Source organism: Cinclus cinclus, chromosome 3 (genome assembly GCF_963662255.1).
Source record: "Cinclus cinclus chromosome 3, bCinCin1.1, whole genome shotgun sequence".
Lineage (NCBI taxonomy): Eukaryota > Metazoa > Chordata > Aves > Passeriformes > Cinclidae > Cinclus > Cinclus cinclus.
The window spans coordinates 11074394-11092463 of record NC_085048.1 but is presented as its reverse complement, the minus strand read 5'-3'; the positions used below and the strand labels follow the sequence as shown (position 1 = coordinate 11092463).

At 39.7% G+C, this 18070-nt stretch overlaps 1 protein-coding gene across 2 annotated transcripts in view; it reads left to right on the top strand.

Annotated features, from left to right (window-relative positions):
- VSNL1 (visinin like 1) overlaps positions 1–16781 on the top strand; it is a 44065-nt gene extending 27284 nt beyond the window's left edge. Inside the window, exons 2-3 of one of the 2 annotated variants that reach the window (XM_062488461.1) lie at positions 15391–15606; positions 16584–16781. In XM_062488461.1, the coding sequence (XP_062344445.1) occupies positions 15391–15606; positions 16584–16781 (414 nt within the window). The remainder of the gene's footprint in view (positions 1–15390; positions 15607–16583) is intronic. The other variant, XM_062488462.1, reaches the window with a different exon arrangement.
- The last annotated feature ends 1289 nt before the right edge of the window (positions 16782–18070 follow it).

Below are 18070 nucleotides of genomic sequence, written 5' to 3'. Positions count from 1 at the left end.
CAATTTGCTCTTATGAATGAAAACTGAATTTTTAAACCCGGTCTTTTTTTAAAAAAACAAAACAACAACAACAAAACCCCTAAATAATATGGGGCTTTTTTTTAAGTTATGCATAGAAATCAGAGCTTTCTGTTCTGATATGGAAGCAGGAGGATTTGTTTTATAAGCTGTAAAATAATATCTTCTCTCATTTCCTGAGGTGAATGTCAGGTATTTCACATGGGCTTTGGAAATCTAGACCTTTCTCTTATTGTAAAGAAAAGGCTGTTTGCTCATCATTTATGGGTGGACTCTTTATTCCAATCATGTGAATTCCAGCTTTAACCTCTCCCCACACAACACTTCTCAATTGGCAAATTGCTGTGGCTCTGGAAAGGGACCCTGGGCTGAGGGGTGGATCACTGATATGTGGCCAGGCTGTTTCTGCAGCCCTGGTGCCCTCTGTGACCCCCTTGGGAGACAGAGTGAGACCAAAATGCACATCTTAAACTCTTACTGGACCAAGATGTGAAAACCAGCTCCATGTGGGGAAAGACCCATTCTAAGGTCCTCTTCAGCACTGTCATCCTCTAGGCTTGTTCAGAGTACCTTTTTCCTTCTCAGTCTCTTTTTTGAGGCCGTGATCTGCTCTCTGCCTTCCTTCCCTGGCTCCATGTGTCTGCCCTTGCATTTGCTGGCTCTGGCTTTGTGCTGCTCTTGTTGGAAGGAGCAGGGAGCAGTCTGGGCCAGTGAGGACTGGTGTGCTGGCTCTTCAGTGGAACCACAAGCTGGGGAGCTGGCCCTTGGTCTGAGTTCAAGGCAGCAAAGTCACCACAACTCTCTTTGAACTGTTTTTAGCTATCTTTATCCTCTGTTCACCCACAAAGATTTATTACTCTTGAGTTATATCAGGTTTACACTAATAGGAAGTGAAGCTTTTTGGTAAGAGGGTAGAGATCCTCTGTCAAAGCCCAGTCAGTCCTTGACCTTCCTGCTTAGACTTTTTACAGCATTGCAGTTCTGTTGATATGTTTTATTTTGCAGATACCACTGGCAATTAAACAAAGACCACCATCTCATTCTACATGGCTGCCAGACAGCTGTCAGATATTAATGACTGGAGTTTGCTATGAGCAGAGCTGGATTAAAATGGGTGACCTACATGTGAAAGATTTTGTATCTCATTTCCTCAAGCTATTCACCCCTAGACTTTGAAATGTAGTGTTGTTTTCTGGCTTGCTCTTATTAATCATGTTTACTGGTGTTTGCCTGCTTCAGTCAGTGAAATATCTGGGATCAGTATTTCATGGTCCTCGTTCTTGGATCACACACAATTTCTACCCATCCTAATTTTTATTCACTCTGGTTGACCTTAAGAGATCTGTAAAATGGATAATAAACCAGGAGTAAGAAGATCAAAGATTTCTACATCTAGGTCACTACTAATAATCCAGTGGTGGTTATTAGAGCATATGCTTAGCAGCCAATGTAGATTCTTTCAAACCCTTTCCTTGTGGTCACAAAATAAAATTGGCACTTTTGATGACTTCAGAGAGTGTTTGGCTAACTAAGAACAAATCTGTGAGCAAGGAAGGCATCTCTTCAGGATTTGACCCTGGAGTAAGCTGCTTAGTGACTGCTATTGTTTCTGTAAGATGGGAAACAAATAAGGAATCTAGTGTTGAAAAATTAAGATGCTCGGCTGTCAGTACAGTTTTGACCTGCCTTGCTATGTGCTTCCATTCTGGGGGAAGATTGCTGGTGTGGGGGTCCTACAGAGCCTGCAGCTGCTGCAGGTTTCCAGAGAACACTGAAGAAAAAGAGGTTCTAGGCAGACATCCAAAGCAGGGAAGTTGCCAGGGTTCAGCCTGCATTTCAGTCCGCTAGCATACAAATTTTCCAGACAGACTGGTTCAGCAATTGAGATGGTTCCACCCCAGCTCCTGGACAAAGCAAGTGAGACACATGACACATACACGTGTAAGAGGCAGCTCTCTGTGCTGCATAGCTGCTGCCAGACACCAGATGCCGTGAAGGAACAGAGAAGTGCTTTGAATTTTGTCATGCATGCTTTTGGAAGGAGAGTGATGTTATTAGCAGTGAGATTGTCTCCTGAAATGGAAATACATAATTCAGTTTGTGGTTCAGTTAGTTCTATTAAAACTTTGTCTTTATTTCTGCTGTCAAAATATATTTAGAACAAAACCTTCAAGTTGAAGGCAGGAAAGATTAAATTACTTTTATCTTTTCAAGCTAAACTGAAAAGAGATGATGGTGGAAGGGGCTTTTGAAGGTACAGCAGTGCTGTAGCCTCCTTGCATCTGCTCTCCACGCAGGGAAGGACATGCTCACAGGGTTTTGATGCAAGATGAGGAGCATGGAGCCACCTTCGTTCCAATGTCATAAATGTTTCCAGTGAAAATGCTCACTATTTGCAGGGCCTCAGAACTCTGCCAGTTCCCTGAAGCTTCTTGGGATGCTGCCTAGCTTTTAGCAGCCCAGAAGTGTTGAGCAGCATCAGATGCTGAGACGGTATGAAACTGGTCCCCCACTGTGGAAGCTCCTGGAAGGTCCTTCACACTTCATGGTCTCCCTCACCTTTGGACAATCTTTAAGTAAAGTTGAAAACCTGGCATTTAACAGTGCAATGGAAAGCAATGAATGGCACAGTATTCAAATGTAAATGACTATGTAAGTGGTTGGGACTTGTTCAGAAACATAACACAGACATAAAAGCCTCATCTTAGCTCATCAGTTGGCCTTGGCATTTTTTACTAATGCCTAAAATAAAAAAAACAACCTTTCCGTGTAGAATTTGGAAGAAGATCAGGTTCATGATCCAAAGTATTTGAAAACCAAGATCTCACCTGCTTTACATGGAAACTGTAATTCCTGGGCTTTTCAGAGCAGCCAGAAATTTGCCTTCCCTCTCAGTTGTGTGCTATTTGCTTTCATGGCTTGAGAGCTGCAGGTGATTAAGATGTGCTAATTCTTTCCAATATCCACATTCAAAAAATGCTGTTTCTTGTAGTTATATTCGGACTTCTCAGTAATCATTGTGGGGAGAGCTACATGCTTCCACAGCACACAGTGTGAATAACAGGTGGCTCCTCCCAATGTCTGTATGTTGTATAACTAATGTCTGTGTGTTGTATAACTGATTTGCTCCAAAACAATGAGCTTTGAACCTTCTGGCATCAGTCCTGGGCATACTGTTCATGTGCTGTTTGATTGCAGTGCATGTGCAGCCACCCTGGAGCTCCTGGTACATGTCATACAGGCTGTGCCTCACTGGGGACTCAGTCTGCAAATGCAGGATGATCCTTTATCTGGGAATTTGAGTTTTCATGAAGCCTACTTAAAAGAAATTCCATGCTGTTTTCACCTGATAGTCCCAAGCAGATGGATCCAAAAAGTAATAAAGTGATAGGTCAGGTATAAAAGCTGGTAAATGGCTTATTTGTGTGTGATTCCAAGAGCTCGTTTGTTTTGTTGCTTAGCTTTGCAGGTTCTTTCATGTTCACCCATGTGCATAGGTTGTGGGATTAGATTGATGTCAGCAAAGCACTTTGGGATCATTGTGTAGGTGTGAAAACAGCTCTTTTTAAAATTAAAAACCTGCTATTAAATACACATCTTACAAATTGGTATAGCTGGCTACATCTACAGATTGCTGTCTCTCCTGTGACCATGGGAATGTTGATATATGTGTCAGGGGAAAAGCACAAATTGGTTTGCTGTGACCAGAAAATGTACACTGCCCTCTTATGAAAACACAGCTCTGCTGCAAGAGAAACAGCCAAGGATGCATTTCAGTTGAAAAGTCAACATATTCTGCCACTCTGTAATTATAGCTCAGGTTAGTTGTTGCTTTAGACTGACATCTCAGTGTGCTCACAGGACAGCACAACCAGATCTTTCCTATTTATGTACACAGGGCAGGAAAACAAAACAGCTTTTTTTTTCCCTTGGCTCTGCAGTCATCCTGGCTTTTAGTCGCTTCCATGAGCATGCTGAACTGTGATGTCATTGTATTGCTGTGACAGCTTCAGTAGTATTTCAGCTTCATGACAGGTCTCAAACACATGATGCTGTGGCCTCAAATTTGCATTGCATTCAAGCTTAAGCACCACACCTTCCCTTTCCCTTCCTGTAATTTCAGATCAGCACTTGAATTAGGAAGTTGTAGATTGCAGATATTTATGCATATTACTGGACGTGCAACAGGACTGTCTTGTCATAAAATTCAGAGAATTAAAGTACTGCTCCCAACTGCTAATGGTGTCTTCTATAGGGTGAATGCTTAAAATGTTGAATTCGAGAGCTCTGGAGCTGTGGTTTAGGATTTTGCCTTCTTTCTCATGCAGTGTCTGTTCCCAGGGTCATAGCAGATGATGCTGCTAAATCTGCCCTGGCATCTGGACTAGGTATCCTCTGGGCTCCATCCCAGGTACAGTAAGAAATGCCAGCGTTGTGATTCCTAGCTGGACCTTAGACCCCAGCCTGGCACATAAGCTTGTCTGTATTTTGACAGCACTAAAAAATATTGGCTCCCATTAGCTTGGCAGGCTATTGTTTTTTGCTAGACTTGTCCTGTCCATATTTCAAGTTTCTTCTCTCCTATCCTATTTTTTAACAGGGACTAGTCACAATTCTCTTGTGTTTCTTGTTCAGTCAGTATTTGTTACTTCCTCAGAGACTGGCTGCTTTGTAGAAGGTCATTTCCCGGGCATATTTCACCCTTAGGTGTTTGGATGTCACTGAGGAAAGATGCAAAGAATTTTGAGATTTCTTTAGGAGGAAATCTGATTGTAACTTTAGTTATGAAGATACTGCCACCTCTTCATAAAGATCGCATGCTATAAGAAAGGGGAGGTTGCTCTGTTTTTGTAAGAACATGAACTCTAAATCTGCTGAAATGCCAACCCTGTCATATATTTTTAAATAAGATGTCACATGGTGTCTCTGTGAAACTTGTTGCAGTCTAGAGACAGCTGCCATAAGAGTGGTTGTTCACTGAATGCCTCTTACAAATGGGTTTTTAAATGTTTAGAGTCTTTGACTTCTAAAATCCTTTGATCATCAAGAAGACTCTAAGATAGGAGTGTGTTGAGAAAATGCAATGGAGGAGGAAATTCAGAAAAGCCCCCATGCTGAAGAAAAGGCCTACCTCTTACCTCTGTGTTAATAGCAAGCAATTGAGAGAATGCTTTCTTGTTTCTCATCTTCTTGTGACTTTGGTTCTGATATTTTTCATTTATTTGAGAATTTAACACCTTTCCAGAATAAATTAATTGTATTTTTTCCTTAATTACATCTGGTATGAAACGTGAGTCCATCAAGTAAGTGTAAAATACATGTTGTTGCTGTGCCTCTAGAAACAACTTGTCTCTAGAGAGCATTATATGCAGTCAGCTCACAGAGGAGATATGAAAGAACTTGTAGATGTCAGGAACTGGTTTGTATCCCCCAGCTGTAAACTTTAAGAGGATGCTTTGGGAACTGGCTTCACCAAGAACAGTGTTCCTGGGAGGCTCCCTCTTGGCAAGCATAAACCAGAATCCTTTTGGAAAGCAGTTGGTAGCAAAACAGGTTGGCTGTGATTACACTGTTTATTGTTCAACCATTAATGTTTATATAGCTTTTTAATCATCTTCATTGACTCTGGGGTAAAAGAATATTAAGGATGATGCAGTGTACTGCTCTCACAAGATAAGAGTGAACTTCTCCAAAGGCACATATGACTAATCAAACCTCCTTTGAGTTCTCACCCCAGTACCAACCTCTTTTTTTGCCATTATTTTTGTCATTGTGTTCTTGTGTGCTTGCTAAGGACTGAGTAGCTGTTGTGTATTAATGAAACCCTACAATCTGATTTATTTAACATGTTTACCAGAATACTTGGAGTGGGGAGAGGGACACAAATCTATTACTCATATTCATTAATCAGCCTGGAAAAGTAAAAGTTGCTCCCCAGTGTGAGATAGTTTCTATAATTAGAGTGTTGGGCAGTTCAAATTGCATCACTCTACATTTTTGAGTGTGGCTTTGAGTTAATGTTTAGTAATGGGAAACACTGATTATGATACATCCCTCTGGCTATCCTTTGCCATGTCTATGAACAGATTATGTGTTTTGCTACTTGCAATTTTATTTAGTTGGACTTCCAGATTTTTAGAGATTTTTTTTTTTGTAAAAATGGTGGGAAAAGTTCATAGAGATCTGGTTTTGAAAAGAAATTTCATTCACCATTCCAGTGAAGATGTCAGGTTTACATTTGTCAGACTCGGAATTTTTTGCACAACTGAAGTGGTGCTGGGGTCTTCAGCTGGTCTGGTGCACAGAGGGAAACTTAATCCAAAGGAAAACATGTGGCTACACTAAGCTTCTGTGATAAATAAAGCAGCAAAGGATCAGCATCACGGAAGTGCATTGCTTAAGTGCCTTTTGTTGTGTCTTCCTTTCAGATGACTCCCAGTTATGTTATTGAAACTTCAGACACTGTAATGATGTCAAATAGTGCATGCAATGAGATATCCTGGTGTTGGAAGAATGGGCATGGATAGTGGCTTTCTTCTAAGCTTGCATATTGATGATTTTTTAAATGAGTATAGTTTTTCTCACTTTTTAGAAAAAGATAATTTTTAATTCAAGGTAACACATTCTATGCTGAATTTAGAATGGGTCTTATCTTTTTATCCTATCTATCCCTTTTTATGGTCTTACGGCATTCTAGTGTTAAGTTTTTCACAGACTAAGTATATGAAGAATTATAAGATCTTGAAGGAGCCAAGTGGCAGGTAAGCCCATAGCTGGTTGGCTTTTTTCTAACAGAAGAGGTTACTCTAGTCATAGGTTTATTGCATCAGCAATCATGGGAAAAAGGAGCTGAAATTCAAAGTTACCATGCACTGAAGGAATTAAGGTTACATCAGCAGGTAAATGCAGGACAGGAGGCAATCTTGCCTTTCACTTGCAGTGCTCTAAGTCAAAAAGCAGCACGTTCCAGTTCATAATAATAGGTTTATGTATTGCCCTAAAATAAGCCCTTGTGATCCTGTCTGATACCTGGAAGAGCTGACAAACCCATAGAAGCCCTCTGGAAGCTGGGTTACAAAGTTACCTTGATAAAAAGTTACTGAGGAAACAGAATCTGTGGGTAATTTTTCCCTCTCCAAAGATCCAGTTCATGGAATATCACAAAAATCTGCAACCCCCAAGAGCTGACTGGAGTAGATTGGGATGAAATCTGGGAGGAACTCTGTGGCATGACACTGTCTTCTTTAGCTGGTCTCTTCCCTAAAAAGGAGATACCTTAGGGAACCATCTAGTACTGAGTATCATCACTAGTATCAATATCCACATTTTGTCTCCACTGGCTGAGCACAGCCAGTACCAGCACAGCAACAGCATGTTCAGGGAGATGGCATCTCTATGTGAAAGCAGTTATCCATATGGCCCACAGGGAGGTTTTCTACATCTCTTTCTACAGAGAGGAAAGAATACAAATGATAGATAGTGTATGATGCGGATTTTCCCTTCTTGCACCATTTTAGACAAGGAACAAGAGTATGATGCTTCTTTTTAATGATTCCAGACATCCTTTGAAAGTCTTTGTTCAAGATATCTTCCCCTTAGGGAAGCTCCTCTGTGAGGCTAAAGCCAAGTGTACCTGTGAGCTGTCATTGCTTGAATACCTGTGGTTTATTCTAGACCTGCCTGTACAGCTTTGTAATTCCCAGAAGGTGACACAATGTGTTGCGCCATTCCTGTTTGCTTCTCCACCCTTGTGAAAATCCTTTCAAGTCACAAAAAGAAGTCTTCCAGACTCCTTGCACTGTATTTTCCTCTTTCTTTACATGTTGAGTTTTAGGTGTTATCCAAATGCTGCTCAACCAAGATTCTTAGATACTGTGACTATCAATAAAAGCAATAGCTATCCATGTGGAACTGCAAATGGGCACAGCACTTCATGTAAATTTAAGTGGGTTTTCTTAACCATCAGTGAGTTCAACAGTACTGTCCCATTTCTAAAGAAATTATTTAGTCCATCCCCTTGATGCATGTCTCCTTATAGATATACACATATATGTTCTCTAGGTGTATGTATAGGTATAGATGCATGATACCTTGCACCAGCATGCTGGTATTTCAAGGTTTTTATATCCTGTTGGGCTTGTAAGTCTTGGCCTTGACCTTTGAAAGGGATTATGTTATTTGAGAAGGATAGATATGGACAAAAACAAATTCTGCTAGAAAGTTGTCTTCTTAAAACTGCACTGTGGTAAAAGACTTATTAATATTAGTCTCAATTAGAACAGAATTGGAAGGGTTACAGACAGATGAATCTCATAGCCTGTACAGAATTGTTTCAAGACTACCTGAAAGCCTATCTGCTCTCAGCTTCATTGCAGAAGAAAAGCTTTAAGACAGACCTTGCAGCAGTTAGAAACACAGGCTTGATTTTAAATTATTCAAAACTTCATTTCAGTACAGTTCCTCTGTGAGCTTCTGGATTGATTTAAAACTCAGTACTGAAAATAAAAATCAATAGGATTGTTGCCCAGGCACAACAGAGAAAAAACAACCACACCAAGTTGTTGCCCACCTGTCTCTTCTGTATTATGTCAACTATTGATGCTCTTGCTACCATCCTTCCCAACTCTCCCCTTTGACTTTGGGGTCCATTCCATTCCATTCCATTCCATTCCATTCCATTCCATTCCATTCCATTCCATTCCATTCCATTCCATTCCATTCCCTCTTCTTCCCTTTGGAAAGTATCAGTTCTCTGATAGGCCCAGCTATAGCCATTTTCCTTCTCTTTCTGCAGTTTTCTTTCTGCAGTACCAGGCTATAACAACTCCATATGTAGAAGAATTTTAGGAGGACACATTACATAAGTGTATGAGACAGTCATATATTTCAGGCACAAGTATTTTTTTCTGTAGTTCCATCTGTATATTCATGAGATGGCTGTCTCGGACTATAGTGACTTGTGTTTCAAATCCCTTTTCGGCTGGAAATGGCACTTACTGATGCTTCTGTAGTCCTGTTCTTTTGGGGAATGTGCACTAAGGACTTCACAACACAGCAGGCATAGCATTCAAGTTGATACTTTGAACCTTGGGAGCTAAAACTCACTGGGAAAATAAAGTCTCTTTCAGAAATGAAAAGAAGTCAGATGATCTTTACTGGGGGAGAAAAAAAAGGAGGGGAAAAAGGATATTTCCCAGTGTATCCTCCATTTGGTATATTCCCAGATTCCTGGAGAGGTAACATGGTGTCAAGACAACAGAAGCTGTAATTAGGCCAGGACATAGACACAATACAGCAGGATCCTGATAGCCCCTGCTGTCGCTGACCTTGGAGTAGTGGAAGACTGTGCCAGACTTAAAATAAAGTGTTCCAGTGCTGCTGCTCAGTTAAGGAAGATCAAAGAGAAATAACTTTTAATCAGTGGTAGTTGTGGCATTAAGCACTAGCAATACTAATTGTTTTGATGAGAATTCTCCCTGAAGATTTTTTTTTATTAGCACTGAGTAATAGCTGAGCTGCTAGTGTATTGACCTATAGCACTACCACAGCTCAATTAAGTTTCTTATTGTCCAAATCTAATCAGAGAAAAGCTGGGATTGAAAATCAATTCATTTCCTGCTAGTTAATGACTAATTCCCCACAAATGTGAATATAAAGATTAACTTTTCAGGTTGAATGTTTTTTTAGAGGTAGACTCTGCCAGATGGGTGTTTGTGAAGAAGAAGCATGACTCTTCTTTTCCCATCCATCTTCCTCCAATCTCTTGGTGTGTTCTTGCTTTTTAGAGGCTTCTCTTAGACTGTGATTTGTGCTTTTTCTTTGGTCTCCTATCTCATGTCTCACACAATTGAAAGGAGTTGGTATTGATAATTCATAGTCAGCTCCTAAATTCTCAAATATTTATTCTCCATATTTTTCAAATGATCATTTCTGTCACCTGCAAGACAGAGCAGCTTCATCCTCGACCATAATGTAGGGGCTAGGGATAATCTTTGAGGTCTGGGTGAGACACAAACTCTTTGCTGATCCCAGTTTGGCCTGTGCAAGTTGTGAATTTTCCTGGTGAATAGAAGAAGTTACATTTCTTGGCTCATCTAAATATTTCTTCTTCATGTATAGAACTAACAGCTGGTTATAAACCTCCCCTGGTGTCTCTGCATGCACACGTGTTCACAGCACTAAAGATACATGAACAAATATCCATGAGCAAACATCTGTAGGGTTTGGCAGCTCTCTCCAGTTCTTGCCAGCTCTGTGACTTCCACTGCTGCAGCATCTGAAATCATCACAAGCCTTTTTTGTATTTATTCTCCCAATGCACCTCTGAGGTGGGGACAGCTCACAGATTTACATAAGGAGAATTGAGTATTGAATCTAAAGAGACATTTAGATTCTGGTCTTTTGTGGTCTACAAGATTATCCTCTCCCCATGGCTTAGCTGCTGCTAGACCTGCAGACCCACAGCTGTGGATGGTGTCCACTCCTTGGGGCCCTCTGGCAGGCTGAAGCCAGGTGGCTGAGATATTTCTGCCTTGGGTGGGATATTTCTACCTTACACTGCAGTGCTGGAGATTGCAGCAGTCATATCTCTTCCAAAACAAGGCCAGATGTGTGGCTGTGTCTTTTTGTGCTGGCCTGGTTTTGCCCTTGACACATGAGTTTTCATTTTTAAAAAGAGGTGGTGGCAGAGACAGGCTGCAGCCCTGCAGGTCACCGTGGTACCAGAATGGCACATCCTTCCCAACAGGTCCTGACAGCCACAGCCTGGATAACTCTTCCCCTTCTTATGTCTTAATACATGAAGCACAAGAGTACAGTGCATTGTAGTAAATTTCAATTACTTTTTTTTCTAAAGGAGACAGCTAAAGAGTAATCTTTTTCTTATCTCATCAGCTTCTGTGATCTTGTTGTGCTGCTGGCAGGAATCCAGAACTTCATCTTTTTGGAAAATTAGTAAGGAGAAACCTGCTCCCCATCATCATAGGCATCCTCCCAATGACCTCAGTTCCGAGGAGCTGTAACATTAGGTTAGACCAGCAGCTATCAGCATCTAGGTTCAACTTCAAGAGGTTTACTATTAAAAAATACTTGTCTGAACTTCTAAAAGCAGTCGAACTTTCTGATTCTCAAAGTGCTTGTGTTTTTCACTTACGAAGTTAACGCAAATGCCTAGCACTAATAAAGCACTAATAAAGTAGATAAGAAGGGTAAGTAATTCCTTCCTACCTAAAGCATAACAGCATCAAATGTTTAAAGTTTTTCTCACAAGAGACAACTGCTTGGCTTGTTTCTACATGCTGGCCCTTGACAATGCTTGTTCTGCTCCTTGCACTGGCTGAGCCCCCTCCTTCCCCTTTTCTGCTTCAGCTCTCAGCAGAACTGAACCACAAACAGGGCATGACCGAGTTGTTACCTGGGCATGTGTAGGCAGTGTGCCCTGCTTTCTTTACACTAGTTTTCTCTATTTTATAGCAGAATTTCTCTTGTAATAGAAATGCATCTCAATATCCTATGATAAAACATCATGTGGAAAACAAAGCATTACTCAGGCCAGTCTTAGAGGTTCACTCCACCCCATCTTATTAAGGATGGAGAGACCTTTTCTTTCCTAACCCCTCCCTATCACTTGGGAATCTGGGGAAGTTGATTTTGGTTGTTTGGTTTTTTTTTTTTTTTTAATCCATACTAAAATGTTGTTTTAGCCACATGCTAAAATTTTAGCCATATTCTTTAGCATATGCTTCATGTTTTTGCAGTAATCCCTCCCAAAGATGATGTGAATGAATTGATCACTGAGTTGCCTGTGATCAGCATCGCTTCAAAGAGGCTAAAGCAGCTGCAGCCAATTAGATAAATATTTTCAGGTATTTGATCAGTTTCTCCAAGAGTTATGTTCAATTAGTAGGTGTTATTCACTAGATATTCTGATTCCAGGACTGATTGAATGCCCCCCATACACCAGAAAGGTGTCCAGAAACAGTGGGAGGTCAGAATCTGCAAGACAGTCCTCATGCAAGATTTAGAAGCAGATTAAGGGAATTTTTTTTTAAATCTTCTTTTCTTAGTTGGCCATTGACTGTAGAGATAAAACTTTGTTCACACTCCAGCATGTTGATCTAATTGTTTATAAAATACAAAGACCAAGCAAGAGATGAATCCTAGAATGGTTGGGGTTGAGAGGGGCCTTAAAGATCACCTAGTTCCAACCTTCTGGGATGGGTAGGGACACCTTTCTCTACACCAGGGAGGCCTTTCACCAGATGAGACTAGAGAAGCAGAAACAAAGGAATGAACAGTGTTAGGTCACCCATGGAACTGTCTGTTATAGTTTGTCATGATTTTTGGTCAAAAAGGGTAAATAAGGAGACAATAAGGAGACAAGGCATGGAGTGCCCTTTTCAGTGGCAGATTGCAGTAGAAGGGAACTTGTTGTTTACATGTGTAGATTGATCACCTGGTCAAGGGTTTGCAGGGAACACTGAAAGCTGAAGGTGCATCTGAAAATCCCAGCTGTGTTTCTTTACTTTTTTCTGAAGTATTCACTGAGGTCATGTGAGAGGCAGACTAAACCAGCCTTCTCATATTCCCTCTGACAAAAAATTGGTGTTTGTCTTTCAGAGATCCCTGTCTCCCATTGCCATTTGGCTTAGGCTGCTCTGAAAGTAGTTAAAGCCTTTATACTTTCCTAAGGCCTCACTGTGTTTTAATAGTCAAAAATGTTTTACCAGAGCTGGCATCTTGCTCTGCAATTGTTTTAGTTTTCCTTACTTCATGTCTTATTTATGAATAGTTTCAAAACAGGCCAATGGAAATCTTCAAGTAGGTTTTTAAACAAGTTTTGACAATGTTTTTGTGTTGTTCTGAGCTAAAAATAATACAAATCAGCAGGTACAGAATGGAGAACAGTGCCTTCAGTCTCTACAGGACCTTTTACTGCATTTGCTCCCTACAGGAAGACAAATAGAAAAAAAAAATTAAAAAGGTTACAGTTCCATGTGATGCTGTAAAGACCAAGACTCAGCTGAGTAGTACCACTCTTTTTCACCTCAGTAAAGAAAAAAATCACTGTCTTGTCTGTGGTAAAAAAATTGGAAGGATATTTTTCTCACTGCTACATGAGGCTAGTGGTGTGACGAGCAAAGAGGTAGGCACAGCTTGCTGATGCTCTTCCAGTGGGAGACTGAAAAATATGTTCCAGAACAACTTAAAAACGGTCTTCAACATCTTCAGCCACTGACCCAACCTAATTCCCCACTTTGTTCTTGGACTCTTACATGTTTTTGGGTGTCTGACACTTCTTCACCTTTTGTGTAGGTGTGCTTTTTCATTGTACTTTTGTTCTTTGGTCTCATCAATATGTTTGCACCATTTCTGTATTTTGGTTTTCTGGGCAGTGAAAAGAACAGTCTCAGGTCCTTCCAGGTATTTACCTTTTTTTAAAGAGACTGTAGAGTGACCGTCACAGAACGGAGATCAGGCAGCATCCTCAGCAGCAGTCAGCTCTGAGCAAAAATGCTTGAAAGACTGTAAAATTTTGAAGTGTTTTGTTCTGTTACACACACATCACAGGATAGTCACCAGCACAGATTTAAAAAGCAAAAAATTTTTCCTTTCAGCTTTGAATACCCAGCAGACTCTCCAGAATACAAGGTGGGGGACATGGAATTCATGCTGGAATATAGACCATGAGAGCCATTTCTTAACTTCTCAGCAGTGGACTGGAGAAGTGCACATTCTACACATATACATAAAATTAAATATCACCTATCTTAACATTTGAAGCTGGTACAGGAATTGAAGGGGGAGCTGGATCATGGAGAAAAGGAAGCAATGAGGAATCTAAAAATAACATTCAGGTTTTAGATAACATTTTCAAACTTTTTTTCTGACCCTGAATGCCAGCCTGTGAGCCCAAGGAGCCTTCTCATGGAGGGAGCTCTCCTTGTTCTGACAAAAGGTTGAGGTTGTCACTAAAATAACAATTGAGCAAGGTCTGGCAACTGCAGCCCTGAAATCCTGAATTGTATTAGAGAACCCAAAGATCTCTGTATCCCTTGATGAGCCCAATCATGATCATATTTAAAGGCAGAAAACAAAAAGTTCAGAAGGAGCTGCAGCAGTACCTTGACCGCTCCATCAGTTTTGATTATCAAAACAGACACAGGGCTTGGGTTGAGTACAGGCACAGAAGTTACATTTTCAGGATGAGACAATACCAAATGCTCTTTCAGGGAAAACAGAAAGCTGAAAGGAAACTTTCAGGTTGGGACCCCTGTGGCAACACAGCAGTGGCTGCTGATGTGACTCACATGGCCACAGAGTGCAAAGCAGCTGGCTGAGCTCTAAGTTTTGCATATTTAAGGCAAGACACAGAGCTGGATGGGGAAATGGAAAATTGTAAAATGCAACTCCACTTCAGCTGCCACTGATGACTATCCTTCAAACTTACATAATAAATGCAATATTTAATAAGAATAGGAATTTTTAAAAGAACAAAATAAGATGGCTCTCATATGGGGAGTTATGCATGTTTATAGTGTGGGAGCAGGAAAACCTCCATGAAATTGTGCTGGGAATATAATAACAAACATACGCAAACATTGTTTATGTATGGTTCCTGCACTGCAATAGGTTTAACAGCACTGGTTTAAAACTCCATTTCTTTAGGGATGTGTTTTCTTGGGTCTGGCCAACAGAAAGTACTACCTGCTCAAATGTCTTAAACCATACACTTCCTGATGGGAAAATATATCAGCTGAAAACCTACATGTTATGGTCATTTAAAATATTCTGTTAAGCTACAGTCAATTGCAGTGTTCATGGAAGGATATTAAGATATTAAACATGAAGAGCACTGCACAGTATTATTTAACTGAATCTGCGTTTTCATCTTGTGTACTGGAATGTTGGTTGGCATATGTTCATGTGAGTTTTTTATGTTATGTGTAGATTATTTTTTTTTAATAAATGAAGTTATATAACAATCCTACACATATACTTGATTGCGACATGTCAAGGGCTGGTTCAAATTCTCTTGGAATGCACCCTGGCTTCTTTATTTCATAGTCAGAGAAAATTATACACAATCTGACATTTACACCCAACTTCATTTTAAGATTTATCTAGTTAATTTAGCTTTAAAGTAGCATTATATATATTTGTATTATAGCCTGTGGAAACCTGAGAGGTTTTTGTAGAAATAAGTTTTTAATAATCATTCCAGTATAACTGTTAGGGAACCTTACATTGCAGATGCTCAGTTTCCCACAAAGCTCACCAACCACTCTTCATAAATGCCTCACTTTGGCACTTTGCAGTCAGGTAAAGAGCTATCTCCTTTGCATTAACACAGTTCTATATATTACTTTGCAGTTCTTTCCATATGGAGATGCTTCTAAGTTTGCCCAGCATGCCTTCCGAACCTTTGATAAAAACGGAGATGGGACCATTGACTTCAGAGAGTTCATTTGTGCCCTGTCCATCACCTCACGAGGCAGTTTTGAGCAAAAGCTGAACTGGGCCTTCAACATGTACGACTTGGATGGTGATGGTAAAATTACAAGAGTGGAAATGCTGGAAATTATAGAGGTGAGATCAATATGACACTCAAAAATGTCACAACGTTAATAAAATTTGATTCCTTGTTCACACAGACTTTAGGTTTTAGGCTCACCAGAGGCTGTGCAGTACATTAAATGCACATTACACACATTAATCTTGCACTGACTGGTGCCCAAGTGGTAGAAGAACACAAACATGTTTGTTAATAGATGTAATCTTGGAGAACTGCAGAGTACATATGTGCATATAAGCTTTTAAATATCCTGAGATTTTATTTCCCTGATGAATGGATTAATCACAAGAACAGCACAGCACAGGATTTACAAAGCTCATCTTGAAGTCACTTGACACCCCTGAAATTACTGGACTGTAGCTCAAGTAGTTGAAGCCTCACTGGAGATTAACTTCAGATGATTACAGAAATTTACAGGGATAAAAACACATGCTATTTTAAGTGAGCTCTCACAGATGGACTTTAAGATGGCCACAACTCATAAGAGGAAGGCTGAAGTTTACCACCTTCGTCTGCCAGCAACTTGCCACAGCAGCTAATACCAGATTGTGCCCACACATACACACAGAATCCTATTTAAGGGTGGTGACTTCTAAAACTAATTTTTCAGCATTTATGTGAAATATTTCAACTGAACAATTGATCCAGAGAGTAAGTTACAGGAGTTTTACATTGTGAAATGGGAAACCAAAGAAATTAATTGTGGGATGCAAAACATAACCATCAAAATAAACCTACATCTAAAGAAAGTAAAATATATTCTTCCTTGTTTTAAGTATCTGAACTTTGCATTCTAAGGGGGGAAAAAAAAAACAACAGAAAAAGAAAACAAAAAAAAAACAAACAAAGTAAACAAACCCACAACACCAAAAACAATTTTTAGAGAAACTTGCAGTCATTTTATTGTTAGAACATACTTCCAGAATTTGATCACATAAAAAAAATTAGATTGAATTTCATGTTGAATTTTCCATTTGGTTTCTTTCCAAAGGCCATCTACAAAATGGTGGGCACTGTGATAATGATGAAAATGAATGAGGATGGCCTGACGCCTGAGCAACGGGTAGACAAGATCTTCAGTAAGATGGATAAGAACAAAGACGATCAGATCACACTGGATGAATTCAAAGAAGCTGCAAAGAGTGATCCGTCCATTGTACTACTCCTGCAGTGTGACATTCAAAAATGAGCTTGTGTACGACGCGTCATAGACTGCACAGAAGTTTAATGTTCCATTCAGTTTGCAGCTATTTCCACACACACAAAAATTTGCTTGGACTACCTATAAATGGACTTGCTTCTTGTGTTTGAAACACTTGTGTGCATGAGAATGTCATTTGCTAAAGAATTTTAAAAGTATATATTATAAAAATAAACTGCCACAACGTGATGTGTGCAATATCATTTCATAACAACCCTCTTCCTCTGAAGCCTGTGCAGCAGGCCTGTGCTGCAGTGAATTATATTATTTATTGTTCATGTTTTACTGATGCTAGCTCTGTGTCTCCTAGGCTGAGTAATGTTAGTGACACTGAATTCCCATTGTAATGTTAACTGTTTATTATAAATCATGTCACCATTCTGCTGTAAAGTAGTACTGGACAGACAGAAGGGAAGAGCTCCTCGGCTCCCAAGTCTGATCCACACGTGCTTGTATTGTCAGTGGATATAAATGTACTTCATTTGCATGCCTTTTAGGTTTGCCTTAATTCTTACCTCATTTGCATCCCTTCAATCTGGAAAGAGCTATGTCAGAGGAATGCAGTATATTTAAAAAAAAAAAAATCCTGCTAAAATTTACCCTTTAATTAAGAATATATATAAATATATATATATATAATGTTTAAAATATTGTTTTATTGCAAGTTTAAAGGTTTTATTGGAAGCGTATTGATCTTTGCCAGAATTTTCAAAAGCTTCCACAGAGGTTGCAATATATATGTCCCAAAATAAATTTATAACATTTGACCTTTTCCCCTAATTCTTATTTCATGTCTTCAGCATGGTAATAAAAAAAAAAACAAGTTCAATCTCTTTAATTATCTGTCAGTGTACGCTGGGAAATAGTATTTCATTACTGAACCATGAAGAAAACTACTTTACACTCACTCACTAGAAGAGTCGTATTATACAAAACTAGAAGTTGTAGTTCTTGTATTTAGGGATGGAGCAGCTGTTGATGCTCTAAGATGCTATTGCTAAGATTTACCAGCACAGCTACTAGACCTGTGCTGCTTTTTAAGCTGTCTAAGTGAAATACAGTTTATTTGCACAGCCTAAACCTGTTTTTTAATGCTGTTCCCTCCTGAACTAAAAGACATTCCTCTTACCATCTGGCATTAAACTACTCTGTTTAATATAAACAGACATTGTTAAAAATCACAACTGATAACTTAACCATGAAGTATGATGATAAAGGAGGGATAGCGAGGAGAACCAACTTCCTCTTCAACTCCATGTGCACAAATCAAGTTTCTC